Source organism: Peromyscus eremicus, chromosome 8a (assembly GCF_949786415.1).
Source record: "Peromyscus eremicus chromosome 8a, PerEre_H2_v1, whole genome shotgun sequence".
Lineage (NCBI taxonomy): Eukaryota > Metazoa > Chordata > Mammalia > Rodentia > Cricetidae > Peromyscus > Peromyscus eremicus.
Window position 1 is genome coordinate 54,499,730 of NC_081423.1, and position 18,307 is coordinate 54,518,036.

The 18,307-nt window shown below is 42.4% G+C and overlaps 1 protein-coding gene across 1 annotated transcript in view; it reads right to left on the reverse strand.

Moving 5' to 3' along the window:
- Nucleotides 1-1,953: 1,953 nt before the first annotated feature.
- Nucleotides 1,954-18,307, reverse strand: part of LOC131916173 (NACHT, LRR and PYD domains-containing protein 1a-like) — a 56,415-nt gene continuing 40,061 nt past the window's right edge. Inside the window, exons 7-14 of the mRNA XM_059269484.1 lie at nt 18,167-18,259; nt 16,772-16,870; nt 15,855-16,078; nt 10,569-10,831; nt 9,880-10,005; nt 8,883-9,024; nt 3,033-3,077; nt 1,954-2,608 (exon numbers count right to left, since the gene is read on the reverse strand). Coding sequence (XP_059125467.1) covers nt 2,316-2,608; nt 3,033-3,077; nt 8,883-9,024; nt 9,880-10,005; nt 10,569-10,831; nt 15,855-16,078; nt 16,772-16,870; nt 18,167-18,259 — 1,285 coding nt within the window. The 3' untranslated portion in view covers nt 1,954-2,315. The remainder of the gene's footprint in view (nt 2,609-3,032; nt 3,078-8,882; nt 9,025-9,879; nt 10,006-10,568; nt 10,832-15,854; nt 16,079-16,771; nt 16,871-18,166; nt 18,260-18,307) is intronic.

The window sequence follows — 18,307 nt, forward strand, 5'->3', positions numbered from 1 at the left end:
AACACTGGGTTATTCTATTCTCTAACTATTTTCACTGCAAATGTGCCGTTATCTGACTGAAGCTCAAAGCCCTTGGCCACTGTCCAGATGACATGTCCTCCAGAGGAGCCAAGTTGAAGACTCGGTTATGGGGACTGTGTCAGTCTGCCGGACACTGAGTCTGTCCTGTCATGGCTTGTTTCTTGGAGCTTCCTAACCACTCCAGTAAGGAGGCATGGGTTACCTAGAAATTTATATTTAGCTATTGATATTTTAGCATTTTCTCTTATTTACAAATGAACCCACTGTGTTACATCTGTCACACGCATTTAAGAACATTAATTTCTCTTGCAGTTATCCAATTTGTTTAATTTTAAGTTATTTCTAAACTCCCAATGAAGTTAATATAGCAGAAAGGGAGGTCAAAACTTGGAATTATCTCTTGTCAAATGAAACTGGAGAGGACTTTGGGTAAGAAGTCTGGGGAGAAGCTGCCTGCCTGTGACCAGTAAAGGATAGGAATTAGAATAAGGAAAATACTGTGTTCCAAGAGACAAAAAGAGGAAGAGGTCGACAGATTCCCATAGGCAGAGCTAGCACACCTGCAGAGTCCAGAGGAGAAGATGGGAGGCACTGAGAAGCCAGGCTAACAGCTCTGGTCATGACCTGGCAGAGAGAGGGACAGAAACTTGATCCAGCGGGAAACCAGGTAGCCTGGGGAAAGAGACTGGCAGGGATACCCTGGAGACAAGCACACAGCCTTGCAAGCCTCAAGTGCCACTGTGGGTTTTGGTGAGAAATAGATACTTCTGGGAGATGGGTGAGCAGTGGAGAGGTATGTGAATTATCATTCTTGTAAAAAATTATTTGTGTGTGTTCTGTGTGTGTTTTAATGTGTGTGGGTGCCTATGGAGTCCAAATTAGTGCATTGGATCCCATGGAGTTGGTGTTACATGGCATTAGTTGTGAGCTGTCTGATGTGGTTGCTGGGAGCCGAACTCTGATCCTCTGCTATAGCCCCAAGGGCTCTGAACCACAGAGTCTTCTGTTCCACCATTGTACATCAGTTTCTTAAGCTGTGAATCCCACCTCCATATGGGATGACAGAACTAAATGTGGTGGTTGGAAAATTTTGTCAAAAACAAAAGGTTTGTGCAATGGCCAAGCTTAATTCACAATGTGCACTGAATCTGAAGTATCTCTGCAGTGTGTACCATGTTGCATCATGTGACTTCTGGGTACCTGTGGGTCTGAGCACACAACATGAGTACTTCATGCTACATGAGCCAGCATACCACACAACACCTATGATGCTCCTGAAACACCTTGGCTCAGAGTCTAGACTATTGTTTGCTGTGATTACAGCATTTCCCCATATGCACAAGATTTTTCTGCTCTTACAAAAACATGATAGGTTTATCCTGGATTGTAAAAATTTAAACATGTTTCTGTTTTCATTCTCTAGCATGTAAGTATCATGTTAGCATATACTTGCCTTGTATTATGCAAGACCATTTGGTTTTAAAGTTTGTGTTATGAGGTGCTGACTTGAATTTCATGATGAGATGCTAACTGAATTTTGGCTTGGATTAGAACAGAATTTCTAACAGCTTCTGAAATGTGTACTGCACATCAGTGTAAAGCAGGAGAAATGCAAAATATCCACCAACTCTGAGAAACACTGAAGCTTCCCTATGCTTATAGCACCAAATATTCAATATTTGGTTTCTTATGCAAAAACAAATAAGCACATTCATTTAATTAGTTTGCAAATTTGCTTTCATCTTTAAGAAATAGTACAATTATATTATAACAAAGAGTTGTTTAAAATAAATTTCTTTAAGATTTATTTTCAGTAAAATTGTTTGATTTATGTACAAACACACACACACATACATATACACACACACACATACCCAGAGTTATATAAAAATTATTTGGGAAAAAGGGGTGGAAAGTGTTTAAGAAGCTTCGTTCCTTTCCCATGTTGATAAGACACTCATTCTCCAGGGAAAGGTACTGTCTCTTTGTCTTCATCCCCATGCTTCCCAATCCTGCCTGTATCATGGTGGGTCAAGTGGACTGGAGGCTGGACAAGGCCTGAATAGACTTGCTGGCTACACTGGATGTTTACTGAGATGCTCATCCCACATGAACATCTGGCAGGCGAGGGCCAAGAGGGAACATCTGAGTCCTCAAGAAGTGTTCTCGAAACAGTGCTATGAGAAAGGCAACTCAGATGGCCATTGGTTTTAGATGGAGGAACTGAGGGCCAAAGGAAGGTCAGGTGGAGCCAGCACTCAAAAGAGAGTGCTCACCCCTCAGCCACTAAGATGTCAGGATTCCACAGAGATCCCACTTGACTTCCCAAGGAGTTCCATTATGAGATGAGGATGGGTGTCCTTCAGAGCTCGGTAGACTTGGTCTTTGCAGGCCTTGGTCCAGGACCGGCTGAGGCTGAAGAGCTTCCTCATCTTGTCTTGGTTGGTGGCTTCAGCCCGCACTGCCTCATACTCCTCTTCACTCAGCACAGCACCATGCAGGTTGTCCAAGACAGGGTCCACTGATGTCACTCGGGCCACCAGCTGCTTCCGATGCTGGTCCAGGAAGTGTAGTGAGGTAGGAGATTCTAGGGGTGAAGATGAGACTGGCACTGAGCAAAGAAAGGCTCCTCCATGGGCTCTCCCACTGGCTGCTCATTTGTCTTTTTCATGTACCTCTTCTGCACCCCTGAATTCCTTCTTCCTCTGAAAGGTCATTTGAACAAATATCTGTACCTTCCTGAGGCCAGTTATGAGTCTGACAATTTGCTTGACCAGGAGGAGGGGTTCATGGTGGGGTGTTCAGGCTGGGAGTGGGTGGAGTTATTGTCAACATGGAGAGCAGCAAGGGGCATGAGAGGAACTCTGCCCTGGGCATGCACCTCTCCTATTTGTCCTGGCGAGATTTGCAAAGTGAGGCTCCCTCCTTCCTTACTGCCCTTATCTCAAGGGTCACATAATCTGCCAGCAGAATACTATTGGCTTCTTTTGCCTCATATACATGTTACTGACCTTTGTGGGCTGCAGGAATCATGGGCAGTACAGGTCTGAGGTCCCCTGGAAGAAAGGAGAAATAATGTATGAGTAATGATGCCTGTCACCAACACTCAATGCACTCTGTGACTTTCCTACCTATGCCTCAGATTTTGAGAATGAACTACAGAAATTCTGATATATTCCTGAATGTGAACATTTCCTTACTCACATGGAAATATAGGTGTGAGGAGTATCATCATAGAGAGAAGACACATGAATGAGCAATAGATATTTCTTCCACATGATGACAGCCTCAATTTTATCATAGACTGAATTCCCCTTGGAGAACTAACCAAGTCCCATGCTGGCTTAAATCATTTGACATTTGATACAGGGTAGAAAGCTACTCTCTTGTCTTTGTACACTTTGACCTTGTACACTCACATGCCACAAATGTGTGTTCTTGATTTGATGGCTGAACCAGTAAGAAGCAAGACTGAGCACATGGGAACAGTGAGGTGATTTTAGCAACAAGTGAAGGAGGTTAATATATTTCAGCTCATGAATAAAATTCTAAATTCACTGATTTCTAACAGTTTAGGGATGTCTTCCAAAGGACTGAGTTTGAAGTATTGTAAGCCCTAGCTTCATTTATATGAAGGAAGGATGATATTCCTTACACTGCATGATAGCTGGACCATCTTGATGTATCCTGACTTGTAGATAAATAAGAGCATTTAATGAACACAATGACTGAGTGACCATGAATATAAAAACCAAAATTTAAGAGATTGAAGACACAAGAGGACCATGATTATTATCTTCTAGTAACTGAATCCTTTCCCACATGGAAGGGAATAGATCTTAATGAGCCCCAATAAAAATAATTAACATGTAAAAGAGGTTGGCTTCATATAAAGAAAAATAATAGCATTGCTCCCATCAGCTATGGATAACACTATGAGATGTGTATGAACAGTATTTAACCTTTCTAACCATCCTACGAGTTACTCATTCTGATTTTCAGTTTATAGGTGAGGAAGGTCAGACTTAAGTGAATTAAGTCATTTTCCAAGATTGCCTGCAGAGTAAGTGCTGGTGTGAGATTCAAACCCTGGCCTGATGGCAGGTCAGTTCTCCACCTGTGGCTCACTCAGGTCAAGGCTGAGGAAAGCCTATTCTTTGACCACATGGGAAGCCTGTATCTAGCAGCTCAGGAGCAGGAACCATCACTGTTTGACAGCTGACAGGGCTGGGCATCCCCAGAGGTACTGATTAAGGGAGCTTGGTTTTGGAATGTGGGCACTGGACTAAGATTGTACCGTCACTTCACTCAAGAAATGTCACTGTTTGGTTATCTCTTGTCCATGTCAGCTTGAAAATATGGAAGAGTCTATAATAGTCAAATAAAGAAATAAATAAAACCCACAATTTTGGACAGAAACACCTAACCATGGAAATGAAAGTACTCCATAAGAAAAATTTAAAGACATGCATCAAAGAAAGAAATTGAGGAAGGTCTTAGAAGATGCAAAAGCACCCCGGACATGGTCATTGTTTGGAAGAATCAATATGTGAAAAAGCCACACTAGTAAAAGCATGCTACATACTCAATGGAGTCCCAATTAAGATGCCAGAAACATTCTTCACAAATAGAGTAGAAAAATGCTGAAATACACGTGAAATCACAAGAGACACAGATGTCCAAGGTAATTCTGAATAAAAACAATTTTGTGGAAAGATTCATCACATCTTATTTTAAAACTAATACTACAGCCAGAGCAAAAAAAAAAAGTACAGATAAATAGAATAGAATACCTAGATAAAATTCCTGTAACCGCCGGGCGGTGGTGGCGCACGCCTTTAATCCCAGCACTCGGGAGGCAGAGCCAGGCGGATCTCTGTGAGTTCGAGGCCAGCCTGGTCTCCAAAGCGAGTTCCAGGAAAGGCGCAAAGCTACACAGAGAAACCCTGTCTCAAAAAAAAAAAAAAAAAGAAAAGAAAAAATTCCTGTAACCACTACCTGGCCTTTGACAGAGAACCAAAAATACACTTTGGAGAAAAGACAGCCTGTTCAACAAATGAAAAACCTACATGGCAACACATGGAAGAATTAAACTAGATGCTTATGTCTTACCTTTAAAAAGCCAACTCCAAATGACCCAAGAACTCAATGTGAGACCCAATACTCTGAAACTGGTAGAGTAAAAGTAGGGAGAACATTTCAACATGATGGCATAAGTAAGGATTGTGTGAATAAGAGTCTGTTGGCACCGCAAATAAATGCAATAATTGATAAATTGGATCTCAGGACAATAAAAATTTCTGTATAACAAAGGAGACTCAAACAAGTGAAGACACAATGAAGAGTGGGAGAAATGATTTCCCAGTTAACATCTGACAGAAGATTAATAACTAGAATACCCATGGAAACAACCTAAACGACAAGAAAATAACCCAGTTCTAAGATTGGCCATAGTAGTAACAGAATTCTCAGAGGAAGAAATACACATGGCTAGTAAACACTTAGCTATTAGGGAAATGCAAGGTTACATCACTTATGGTTCCATCTCATCCCTTGAGAACGTTCAATATCAAGGACACAAATGTTAAGTTAACAAATGCCGGGCAGTGGTGGTGCTCGCCTTTAATCCCAGCACTCAGGAGGCAGAGGCAGGTGGATCTCTGTGAGTTCAAAGCCAGCCTGGTCTACATCGAGAGTTCCAGGACAGCCAGGCCTACACACAGGAAATGTTTCAAAAAACAAAAAACAAACAAACAAAAAATAAATGATAACTAATGTTATATGAGTATATGTGGGGACAGAGAAACACTTATACACTAGTATGTTAGAGTGCAAATTAGTGCAGCAACTGTAGAAATCAATCTCGAGGCTTCTTAAGAGCTAGAAATAGAACTACTATATAACCTAGCTTTACCACTCCTGGTAATATACTCAAAGAAATATATATATATATATATATATATATATATATATATATATATATATATATATATATATATTCTACTTTGGAGACATTTGCACAACCATACTTATGGAAGTTCTGTTCACAATAGCTAAGAAATGCAATCAGCTTAGATGACTATCAACAGTTAATTAGATAATGAATGTTTGCCACATGTATACCATAAATTTTTTTCAGGTGTGAAGAAAATGGCATTATGTATACAATAGGAAAAACAATGAGGAAGATAAGCCAGGCCCAGAAAGAAAAACAGCACATCTCTTACATGCAGCTTCTATCCTAGAGTCTTTAGTTCTGTGGGTTTAGTTTGGTGTACTCCTGGAAACCAGAAAACTAGAAATGAACAGGGCTTTAGGGAAGAAAGGAGGACAGTAGTGTATTGGTAAAATGAGGGTAGAGAGGGAGTACAGAAATATTCAAACGGCAAGAGGGGTGGGGGATGGAAGAGATAAGGAGGTGAGTGGGATGGGTTACTGAAAATGAAGACAGTATTTAAAAGTCACAGTGAAACTTATTATTTGGTAACCAAATATAAAAATCACAAAAGAGTTCAAATACAAGACACCCTGCAAGCTCACGGACTCTGAACTCACAGCTGGGGAGCCTGCATGGGACTGTATTAGGCCCTCTGAATGTGAGTGACAGTTGTGTGGCTTGATCTCTTTGTGGGGCCCCTGGCAGGGGGACCAGTACATGAACTGGCTCTTTAGATCCCATTCCCTTTGGTAGCATGCCTTCCTCAGCCTTGATGCAGGGGAAGGGCGTGGTCCTGCCCCAGATTGGTATGCCAGACTGTGTTCTGTTGATTGTACAAGAGAGGCCTTACCCCTTATGAAGAGTGGATGAAGGGTAGGGTGGGGGGAGGAGGGGAGGTTTTGGGAGAAGGAGAGGGAGAGAGAACAGTAGTTGGTATGTAAAATAAAAAAAAAAAAGAAAAAAAAGAAAAAAAAGACACTGTATAGACTTGAAATGGGAGGTCTTAGAATTAGTATATTTCAAAACAAAAGCCCAGTTCCAAGTGTAGGATACCTCCATAGGAGTGGTTGGACAGGGGGACCCTATATGTCCCCAAGACAATACAGGTGCATTTCATTCTTCTTGGCTCCCCATGAAAACTAATCGATAAGACCTTATTGCTGAAGACACCACACATCTTGGATATGTGATATAGAGAATTCAAGCTGGAACTGAGTTGGAAGCTTCTTTTTAATGCTAAGCTTTTATAGTGTCAGATGCAAGCAAACCCATATCCGTGGAGGTCTTAGTTCCTTGAGAGAAGCTACTACGCTGCTTAGCTAAATGAATGTAGTATGAATGCCCTTCTAAATATCAATTTTTATACTGCAGACAAAGGCTACCTTCAACCTTCATCAGAAAAGCCTCTCTTTGCTGTGAATGGAGGTTGAATGCAGACAGGTACAGCTGTGCAGGATACTGAGAATAAGGCATGGTTGAGTACTAGTCCCTATAAGTAGATATTTATACCACACTCTTAAGGCTCTAGGAACACAGTGGAAGAAGAAATGGAAAGAATGTAGAAACAGAAGATATGGAGAAGGCCTGTGAAGTGCTGTCTTCTAAGCATGACATGACCATGGCCATTATGAACTCATATCACCTGCACCTACTGTCTCTGGACCCACACAAGTAGGGCCAGCCCATCAGTCAGCTGGACCTGGGGAATCAGCTCCCAGGGATAGTACCACTTACTGCTAAACTATTGGCACATAAGAGATTATAGGGATAAGAGAGGTATATATTCCATCTGTATGCCTGCTGGTGAGCTCACTAGGTTTTACTGGATAGTGCAAAACCCATGGTAACACAGATGGTCCCAGTTAAACTCTATGGGAAACAAAGCAAAACTTTATGTATGTGGGAAAGAGATTTGTATTAAGGAAGAGGGCCTGCCAGGAGTAGGAGGGAGATAAGAAGGTGTGTTTAGGGTGGAGTTACTAGAACATATTGTATGCATGTATAAAATTGTCAACAACAAAATTTATTTACAAATTATGTATGGATTTGAGATTGAGTATCTCATGTTGGCAAAATCCCTTCATTTTAAAGCTGAGTTATTATGTGAACTGGAGCCAGATGCTTTGTGCATCTCAAAATCTGTCATTTCAAGGGTACTAGGGGAGGAAATCAGGATACAGGACTGAGAAAATGGGGCTTAGGGTATGTGGTGATTTAGATGTGATGTGTTCCATGAAAATGCTCATGTGTTGAAGGATTAGTCCTGGAGCCATATTCAAAGGTAATTGGTCCTGAGAGCTGTGAATTTATGAATGAAACCATACACTAATGCACTCATAATTGTGTGAGTACTGAGAATGGAAGCTATATGAGTGTACATTGGAATAAGTAGGGCACTGGAGGGATGTCCTGGAAGAGAACATCTTGCATGGACTTCATTCTTTTTCCTCCTCCCCTCCCCTCCCCTTCCCTCCCTTCCCCATCTCTCCTCTCCTTCTCTTGCCCTCTTCCTCCTCTTCTTCTCCCTTGCTCTCACTCTCTCTTCTATCTCTCTGCTTCAGAGCTACCAGATGAATGGCCTCTTCTCTCACAAGCTCCCCATCCATAATATCCTGTTTCACATTAGGAGCAAAGAGATGGAGTCAGCTGCCCCTGGACTGAAACTTAGTTCTAAGACCACGAATCAATACAAACCTTTCCATTTTAAGTTATTTTTCTCACATATTTTTTCACAATAGGGAATAGCTGCTGACCTACACAGCATCATAGTTTAAACTGTGGTCAGACCACCTGTTTTGGATCTAGCAAAAGCCACATAACTAAACTGACTATTTCATGACACCAGAAATTAATGACAACACACCTCTCCCCACTCATTGTCTTCCTTCTCTCTTTGGGGTATCTGAACCTAAACTAATTTTACCTGGTTTCAGTAAGGCTTCCCATATGAGATTCATATGTTTCTTGTCTTTGATTTGCAGCTTAATCCCTGAAGCCATGTGGCCAACATAGATCTCAGAGAAGAGCTGTGATTTTCCAGGGCTCCGGTAGCACAGCTCTAGTTCCTGAAGAGAGAAAGAATTACTATCTGAGAATGAACTACTCATCCTGTGAAGGAGGGCTGTCCCCACCACCATACTTTTTTGATCTTGCACACCACATCAGACACTGATTATCTTTTGCACTGAGGTAACCCACAGCCTTTGAACACATATCTTTATTCAGAAGGTTAAGGACCCAGATGGGACCCAATCATGCTGGGGTTTTTTCTCAACACTCTGACAAAAACCTGACAGGAAGCACCTTGAGGAAGGGTTTGTTTTTGTTTAGTTTTGAGGTGGCAAATGCATGGAAACTGGGACTCCACTCTTGATGTCAGGAGATTGTGGCAGAGCTCATTATATCCCAGATGCTCAGCAAATCATACCGTGAGGTAGGGAGCAGGGTATGGCTATAATCCTCAAGGCCTGATACTAATGACCCATTTTTGATGGCCAGGCCTTACGTATTCGTTTTCATAAACTCTCAAAACACTACCACTGTCTGAGGACCAAGTTTTTAAACATTTGCATCTGTAGGAGTCGTTTCAGATTCAAACATTAACATCCACAGATGAGTGAGAGCTCATCCTGAAAGTCCTGCTCACACAACCTAAGCCAGGGCTTGCTCTTTAAGCCATATTTAGATGGACTCTCCTCTGTGCCATATTGACTTTAATTCCTCATTTCTCCAGTCTCAGTCTGCATTCCTGTATGATCCCTTAAATTGCTTTCCACCTAACTGTGATGTATTCTTGCTCATCTCAAATCTCAATTGTTTTCTCCCCAATATCAATTTGCTGCAAAACCTTGTAACCTGCCCCACAGGGTTCCTAAGCCTGGCTTCTGAGCCTGAAGATTAGCAAACACTTGGATGCTCACCTTTGGGATGATTTCCAGCTTCTTGGAAGCAGATAGGATGTAGCGGGAGCCAATGTAAAGAGAGTCTAGTGGGGGCGGCTTGTTTATTCGAACAAATTGGAATTTCATTTCTTCATCATCAATGGCCTAGGGAGCAGACAGCAATTTATCTAGAGTGCTGGGCCACAACATCTGGTCTGAATACTGTAAGATGACATATAGTACATTTTCGAGGGATTGGTTGGTGACACCTCCTGGCTACCCCATGTTCTGTGACACAGATTGTTGAATTATTGACTCTTCTCATGTTCATTTAGGAGCAGGGTAGCTGCCACAGAAGAAGGGAGCTGGCTACAGATTGTGCATGGAGAATTTCCATCCTTCTGATGGGTAGAAAGAGGCTATAGAAGAATGTTTAGGGATTAGTAATTGGGCATTAAAGACACTTGGGAGAGACTCTGGTGGAGGGGGCCACTAGGAGGGCAGAATCACACACACACACAGACACAGACACAGACACAGACACAGACACACAGACACAGACACAGACACAGACACACAAACACACAAACACACAAACACACACACACACACACACACACACATTCCCCTTATAGAACTGTTAAGAATCTCTTCAAGGGGCTCACTAGGGGTGTCTCAAGTATTCTCTCAGCCCACCCTGGCCTCACTTTTGTGGTCCTCAGTGTCACCTTCCGAATGGTGCAGTCATTAGGGACCAGGTAAAGGTGAAATGTCACATCCTTGAGATTGAAGTGATAGTAGATCAATGTGATGGAAGTGATTCGGATGAAGCGTCCAAAACCAGGAATCTTTCTCATTAGAACTCCCACTGGGGAGAAGCTTGGGTTTTCCATCACTGCATAATGCTGCTCCACCCTGGCTGGAGTTTCTAGGACCATCCCATGCTCTTGAAAGTGGGCCACATGGAACCAGGAGACATCCACTTGTCCCTCTGTGAAAGAACAGATCCAAATAGGTAGATTTAATACTTCCATTGAGCCATGCTTGGCTGGAAAAATAGCACCCTAGGATTTATAATGACTGTGGTGGTTTGAATGAGAATGGCCACCATAGCTGGTGGAATTGTTTGGGGAATATTAGGAGATGTGGCCTTGTTGGAGGAGATATGTCACTGGGGAGGGCTTAGAGTTTTCAAAAGCTTGTAGTCTTTCCAATTTCCTTTCTGTCTTCTCCTTGACAATAAAGATGTAAGCTCTCATATTAAGGCTCCAGTACCAAGGCTGCCTGATTTCTGCCATGCTCCCTGCCATGGTGGTCATGGACTCACCCTCTGAAGCTATAAGTGCCAATAAAATCTTTCTTCTATAAGTTGCTTTGGTTGTGATTTCTATTTAGTTTGTATTCATGTTTTGATCTTTATGAGAAAAACTATGATTAAAATTTAAGTTTTATTATTTAACATCCAGTGACAGCACAGCAGAACTAACAACTGTTTCCTCATTATCAGTCACCACGCCAGTGAGGGTGAGTGTGAGCTGTTGCCAGTGGTGACTCATGCAGACTGACCCTCATTGGAGGCAGTTTACCCTTTGCCCTGTCTAGCTGATGGGGGAGCATTTACAGTGGAATGGAGGCTCTTCATGGTCTCGTCCACAGATGCTATAAAGAATACAGCCTCAGAGGCTACTGTCGGAAACTTCACAATCAGCAGGTTCTTAGATGTGCTTCCATTACAGCTTCAGTGTCTTGGGTTTGGCAGTGTCCTCTAAATTCTTAGTTGCAGAATAGAGTTTTGCTGTTATGAAAGAGAACCAGGGTACCTTTGTTCATTGCAGACAAGCTGGATGGATCTGTGGAACAGTTAATGTCAAATGTGAACTTGATGAAATCTAGACTCAACTTGTATACAGGCCTCAGGGAATGATAGGAGGAGATTATCTTGATTGGATTAGTTGAGTAGGGAAGACCGATCCTCTGTGTATACCATCATTTTATGGACTAGGACCCAGGACTGTGTAAAACGGAGAAAGTCACAAGAGCATAAGCATTCACTGTTCCCTGCTCACTCTGTTGACACAAGGTACCGGGTGCCACAAGCTCCATGTTCTCAGACTTCATGTCATGATGAACTGTCCCTTTGGACTGTGAGGAAAACAAATCCTTTCTTTCTTAAGTTTCTTTGGTCATGTATTTTTGTGAGTTATATGTAAAGCAATTTGGGTAGAAAATTGATATCCATGTTTTTGTTGCAATAAACCTAATCATGTGGTTCTTAAGCCTTTGGAACTGTTTTGTGGCCGGAATGTGAAGAGTTTCATTCTTAGGACTAGGAAAGCACTTCCATGCTGAGAGCAGAGTTTATGGGGACATTTGGGTGGAAGCAGAAAGACAAGAATGCTGAGAGAGACAGTGGAGGACAGTCCATGAGGTTGCAGAGAGCAGCAAGGTTTCTATTGGGAACTAAGGTTCCATTCATGTGACAGTTTGGCCAAGAGTCTAGATGCATTGTGTTAATGCCCCAAATATGAGCGAGCATGAATTTAAACACAAGGGACTAATTTGGCAGGAGAAGTTTCAGGACAGAAAACACCCAGGATGTTTCTACACAACCCGCTGTAGCTGTGAGAGAGCAGCGTCACTGAGGGGAAGGCTGCAGTGCAGGTGACAACAGGAAAGGGGTCCCGAGGGACAATCTCACTCTTCACAGACTCATCTTGTGAAGATCCACGTTCATTTAAAGGCAGAAAGCCTGAAGTGATAGTGTTCCCTGTTCCCCAAATGCAAATGCAAGGAAGTGTTTCCCATGGTCAGCACATTATACAGCTGTTGTCCAGGGGAGCAGGGAGAGGCCACATCTCAAACTGTCAACAGAACTTGGCAGTAACATTTTTATAGTTTTTAGGCATGAAAGGTGCTACATTCGTGGATCACTGAGTCATGCTGCACAATTTCAGATAGCAGCTGAGGTCAGGCAAGGTGCCTGAGTCAAAGATCCTGCAAGGAGGTCCTGAAAAATTCATTTTATGGACCTTTGAAAGTGAAGCCTAAGGTGGAATGGACATCCTAGGATGTTGGAGAAGTCAGAACCACAATTTTTTTTTCTGGAAATAGAGTTTTAGGCATGGAGTAGAGAAATTGTCTAAGGAGAGGTTGTGTGTACTTCATGTGGTAAAATTGGAAGGGTGGAGCTACCTATTCCCGTTGGAGTCCAGTGAATGACATCATGAGCTGCATAGCTGGACAGGAAGCTGCAGGAGTTGTTGTTTATGCTGATGTAGTTTTTGTCTTGCTGTGGTCTGATCATTCCTTCATTCCTTGATTCTTCCAATTTTGAATGGCAATGTCTATTCTATGCCATTGTATGTTGGAAGAATGTAACTTGTTTTTTTATTTTATAGAAGCTCATATTTAAGACATTGTCTTGGATCTCAGAGAAGAGGTAGTCCTTACGGGCTTTTAAACTGTTGGAATTATTAAGGACTATGGGGACCTTTGAAATTATATTTTGCTTTATGAGACAAAACAGAAACTTTAGAGACATGAGGTGGGACGTTACGAATTTAGTGATGTGCTTGGGTGTCAAGTTGACACTGGGTGGAATCATGATGATGAATCTCACTTGTCAGCTTGACGTGACCCCTGCTAATGGAGGCACCGCTCTGCCGTCCACCATTTCCTGTCCCCTCAGTACTGAGTTTGCTTCCAACATGGTCCATGACAAACAGTGTTGCAGTGTGTGTTGTTTAGCAGAGAGCTTTTCTATTTCTCTTGGGTGATTGCTTTGGAATCAATTATCACCATGAAATGAGACAATGAAATTGCTCCTGAATAAAGTGATACAGCTTAGGATTTCCATCAATGACATGCCAGCTAATAGTTTCACATGGAATCACACAGTACTCTAATGTACCCTGTGTGACAGTTCTGGGCCTTGATACCCTGGCTTTCCCCAAGTCAACTTCAGCCTCAACACCAGATCCTCGACTTGCCTATGCCTTGTGTTGTGTTATTTTGACATAGTCCCAGGAGATGCTGTTTCTCTCCTACTTCCCTTCTTCCTAGGGTAAACGATGGTCATGACCTTCCCAGACTTGAGGGAAATGTGAGGTGCTGGAGTTTTCATTGTTAAGACCAGAAATTTCCTGAGGCATCTAAGACGACTTGGTAAGTTTCTCCATTTGTTTTCTCATTTTGGGTTTTTAGATACAGGGATTCACTATGTATCTCTAGATAGAAGTCACAGCACTCTTGCCTAGCCTTAGGAACTCTGGGACTACAGGTATGTGCCCTCACCTGTCCCTGTGACTGTCCTTCCTACACATATTGTCCTTTCATAAACTTTAACAGAATCACATACATTGAGTTTTCCAGCTTTGTGGTTTTCTGATCTGAGAGTGGGAGTAAGAAATAGGAAAGGCAGTAGTCTGCAGGGAAGAGCTTGAGTGGTGACTGGGACACGTGTTGTTGGGGAGACCAGGAGCTCTGTGTGCACCTGCTGCACTGGCCTCATTAGATACACTAGGGAGGCATCATCCAGGTAGCAGTGCTCCTGTGTCAGGGTGTCATATGTTTATGAATGTGACTAATTTGACTATTGTTTTTATTTGTTTGTGAGTTCTTTTCAGCTGAATCCTGCTTGTTTTCCTCATCTTCATTTGTGTTCATCTTTTGGGCTTGACATTTAAACTTTAAATCTGATGGATGCTTTGTTTTCTATTCATTGGTTCTTCTATCAGTTGGAACAGTCTGTATTTCTTCTTTAGTTTTTACAACTTCTTCATCTGTTGGGTTTTTCTTCTTGACGTAATCCCCATGTTCATCATCATGAGCAAACACAGTATTTCTCTGCTGTGAGCTGGATTCTCCTGGTCTCTATGGTGGGCCTATTGCTGTGCTCCTTGAAGCAGGAGAGGAAGTTCAATCATTAGCCACTTGTACAACACCTGGTTCCTTGTTGGTGTTGCTTTTTCCCTTCATAAGCAGAGTATGACTGTGTAATCTAGGCTGCACTTGAATTCTAAATTCTCCTGTCTCAGCCTCAGGAGATGTGGGATTACAGACATATAGTAATGGGTTTCTTTATGAGAGCTTTCACTGAGAACATTGTATTTATTAAAACATCTTCTTTTTGGTCATATGCTGTGGTTCTTTAGCTTATTGTTCTTGTGGGACACCTATCAGTAGGAGTGGGTGTCTCTGACTCTTTTCTGTTCTCAGAACCACTTTCCTCTTTCTCTATTGCTTCATCTACCCTTGAAATGAGGGTTTGTGATTAGTCTTATTGCAACTTGTTATGCTGTCTTTAGTTGATATCACTTTGTCCCTGGCTCTTTTCTGAAGGGAAACAGAGGACCAGTGGATCTGGAGGAGAGGGGAGGAGATGGGTAACAGTGAGGAGTGAAGAGAAGGAAGGCTGCATTTGGGATGTAATCTATGAGAGAAGAATAAATAAAAATAAAAAATCTTCTGAAGGATTCTTTGGAGATCATGGAGTTTAGGACGTTTTATGAGCCCCCCTCTTTTCTTAGGAAACTCCTCTTCTGTTGCCCCAGTTCTCAAAGGGAATCTGGTGGGATCATTTTTCCCTGCCTACAGCAGTGTAATGGTTTATAGTGTTGGTAGACTCTGGGTACCAAATGATCCTTATTAGTGTCCCTAGTCTTACTTTGCAACAATCTCTTCAAATTTCTCAGTTTATTCTCAGTTCCCTGCTGGGCCCCCAAGGCACATGTTGGGTAATGAGCACTTAATAATCACCAGCTAATATTGGTACTGAGTAAATACACTTCAGGTAAAACAGAAATAAAATCATAAGGCTGGGAGACATGTGCTTCAAAGAAGATACATCAGACAAGAAGAGATGACAAAACATCTCAGTGCCCACCTTCATAACCTGCTGTGCCCTGCTAAGTAAGTCATGAGACCTTTTCATATCACCACCATTCTACAGTGCAATATGACCTGTAAAAACCTCCCATTACCACCACCCTACTCCTTATGCTTCCCCTGGTTACCTTGGAGATCCACAAAATGAGGGAGGTACACAGCAGTCACAGCTCCCTGCTCAGCCTTGATGTCAAACAGAGGCCCAGCCACCATGTGACTGTGCTGCAAGGGAGTCTTGTCCAGGTGTTGGCTCCAGGAACAGAATCCAATCTTGATGGTCACTGCCCTTGTCACCACAAAGTGGAGTCCTGTGTTGGGACAGTGGTAGGAACCAGACACAGGGAACTGAACTCTGGAAGAGGGAGAGGCAGACACCAGTGAGCACCGGCTCTGCCCCACTGCAGGGCTGGGGACACAGCAGACTTCAGCCAGATGTCCCTGAGTTCTGGTTCCTCTGCTGTCTGTCTGTGGATCTCTGACTAAGTCATTTAACCCTCAAATCTGTTTCCTCATCTGTACACAGGGGTAACAAGGACAACACCATCTTATGGACTTATCAGTATTCAGATACTGAGCCAAGTTGAGCACAGACTGTTTAGATGGAATGAAGGACCCCCTTCAGCTCTGTTGATGTGGTAATGGTGTGCTGGCCATGGAAGATGAAGTCCTGTCTTAACTACAAGGGAGGCATAGTGAAATATTTGTGTGTGAAGTCACCTGATGTCCTGGACTCAGAATATTGTGACAGTGATGACAAAGAAGGAATGTGAGTAGTTGAAACAAACTTGGAAAAATGGTTGCTGGAGCTCAGTGATTGGACTGAGAAGTTCTTGTGCTCTCCTGTTTTGTAAATGTTTGAAAATTTTATGAAAAAGACTTCTGTTTTTATAACAGTCCAAACTTCTTATTCCAGTCCTTGCCTTGCTTCTTGGGTTGGTGATGGGAGGAAGAGACACAGTAGAGACTAGGTGGGTGATATATATGGGGATCCCTTGTAGAAAGTGTGCTGGGGAAAGTCAGGCTTTGCCAGGCAGAGCTCACTCACCGGTACAGGTTCCTCTCTCTGTCAACCACCTCAGTAGCCACAGGCCCTATAGGGCCCCAGAAGTTATCTTCAGTCCCCAGTGGTTCCAGGGCCTTGTCAGGAGGAGATGGATGGAAGGGCTCTGGAGATTTAAATTGTGAGTACCACTCCTCTGGAAGAGGCCAGGAAGTGGTCACTCTATGTCTCCTCATCTCCTCAGCCCTCCCTATTACTGGCCCAAGGCTGAACTCTGTTTCCAGGTTGATCAGCCTAGGCCTTACCAGGAAGTGTGTCTATAGACTTTATTGTTTATTGCTGTTCCTGAATTTACCTGTATTCTGTCTGTCTATCTATCTATCTATCTATCTATCTATCTATCTATCTATCTATCATCTATCTACATACTACATATATACATATATATATACATACACACACACACATAGTGTTTTGTATTGTTTTCTTACAACTGCTTACCTTCTGAGTAACTCTACCACTCCAATATCTGCTCCCAACCCAGCTCTTGTGTTGCATTTCCTATTGGTCCAGAAGTGTTGATTTTCCTAACATGTCTTCAGTGGGTAGGTTGTGAAAAGAACCTCAATGAAAAGATGAATGAGCTGGGATTGGAGGTGAGTCCCAGGCCATAGCAGCTCAGAATGAGACTGGGAGCCCTGGTACAGAGCCTGATGCCAGCCAGAGATTGATAGAGGGGCAGCACCAACCCTCAAGGCTGGGAGAGAAGGAAGCAGTATTCCCTCTGTGTTCTAGTTGAGGAAGATCTTTATAGGGTGGGGCTTTTTGTGGAGAGCCTATCCTGGTCCATGTCAGAGACAGGGGGAAAGGAATGATTTCCAGCACACCTGAGATCATGTCTTCTAAGTGTGACAGGGAAGTTGCACCCATGAAATCACAACAATATCACTGCCTCTAGAAAATCTACACAATTACAATACCAATTGTCATGATAATGTGGATTGTAGAATCTCACAAGGCCCAAGATGTAGATAACAGCTGCTAGAGAGGAATAAAGTCAGTCCTCTTCAGAAAGTACTCCATAATAGGTTATCCAGTCCCAAGTGGTCAGCCTTAAACATATATACATGACCAACTCCAAATGGGGTTATTAGGTTGTATTAGTATATACATATCCATACATATGTGTATTCACACATATATTTAACAATAATATTTAAGAATAATTCATGAATTAGAGAGAGAGTTTGTAGATGGGTCACAGGAAGACAGCGTGGACAGAAGAAAGGTAAAAATGATCTAAATACAGAACTCATATTCATGTTTAAAATTCTAAAAAAAATACAAAATAAATTTTAAAAAGAAAGAAATAGAGACTTCCCCCTACAGATTCCCCTTCATCTAGCAATCATGATGCTCTGGGTCTGAACCCATCACATACCTGCCTGTAGTCTCTGCCACTTAAATGAGTTTGGGTTATTATCCATTTCTTCTCCATCCATGCTCTTAGTAGGGTCCATCACATGTGGCTTCCTATACACAGACAAGTTCTTTTCCTCAGATGTCAGGAAAATCCAGGAA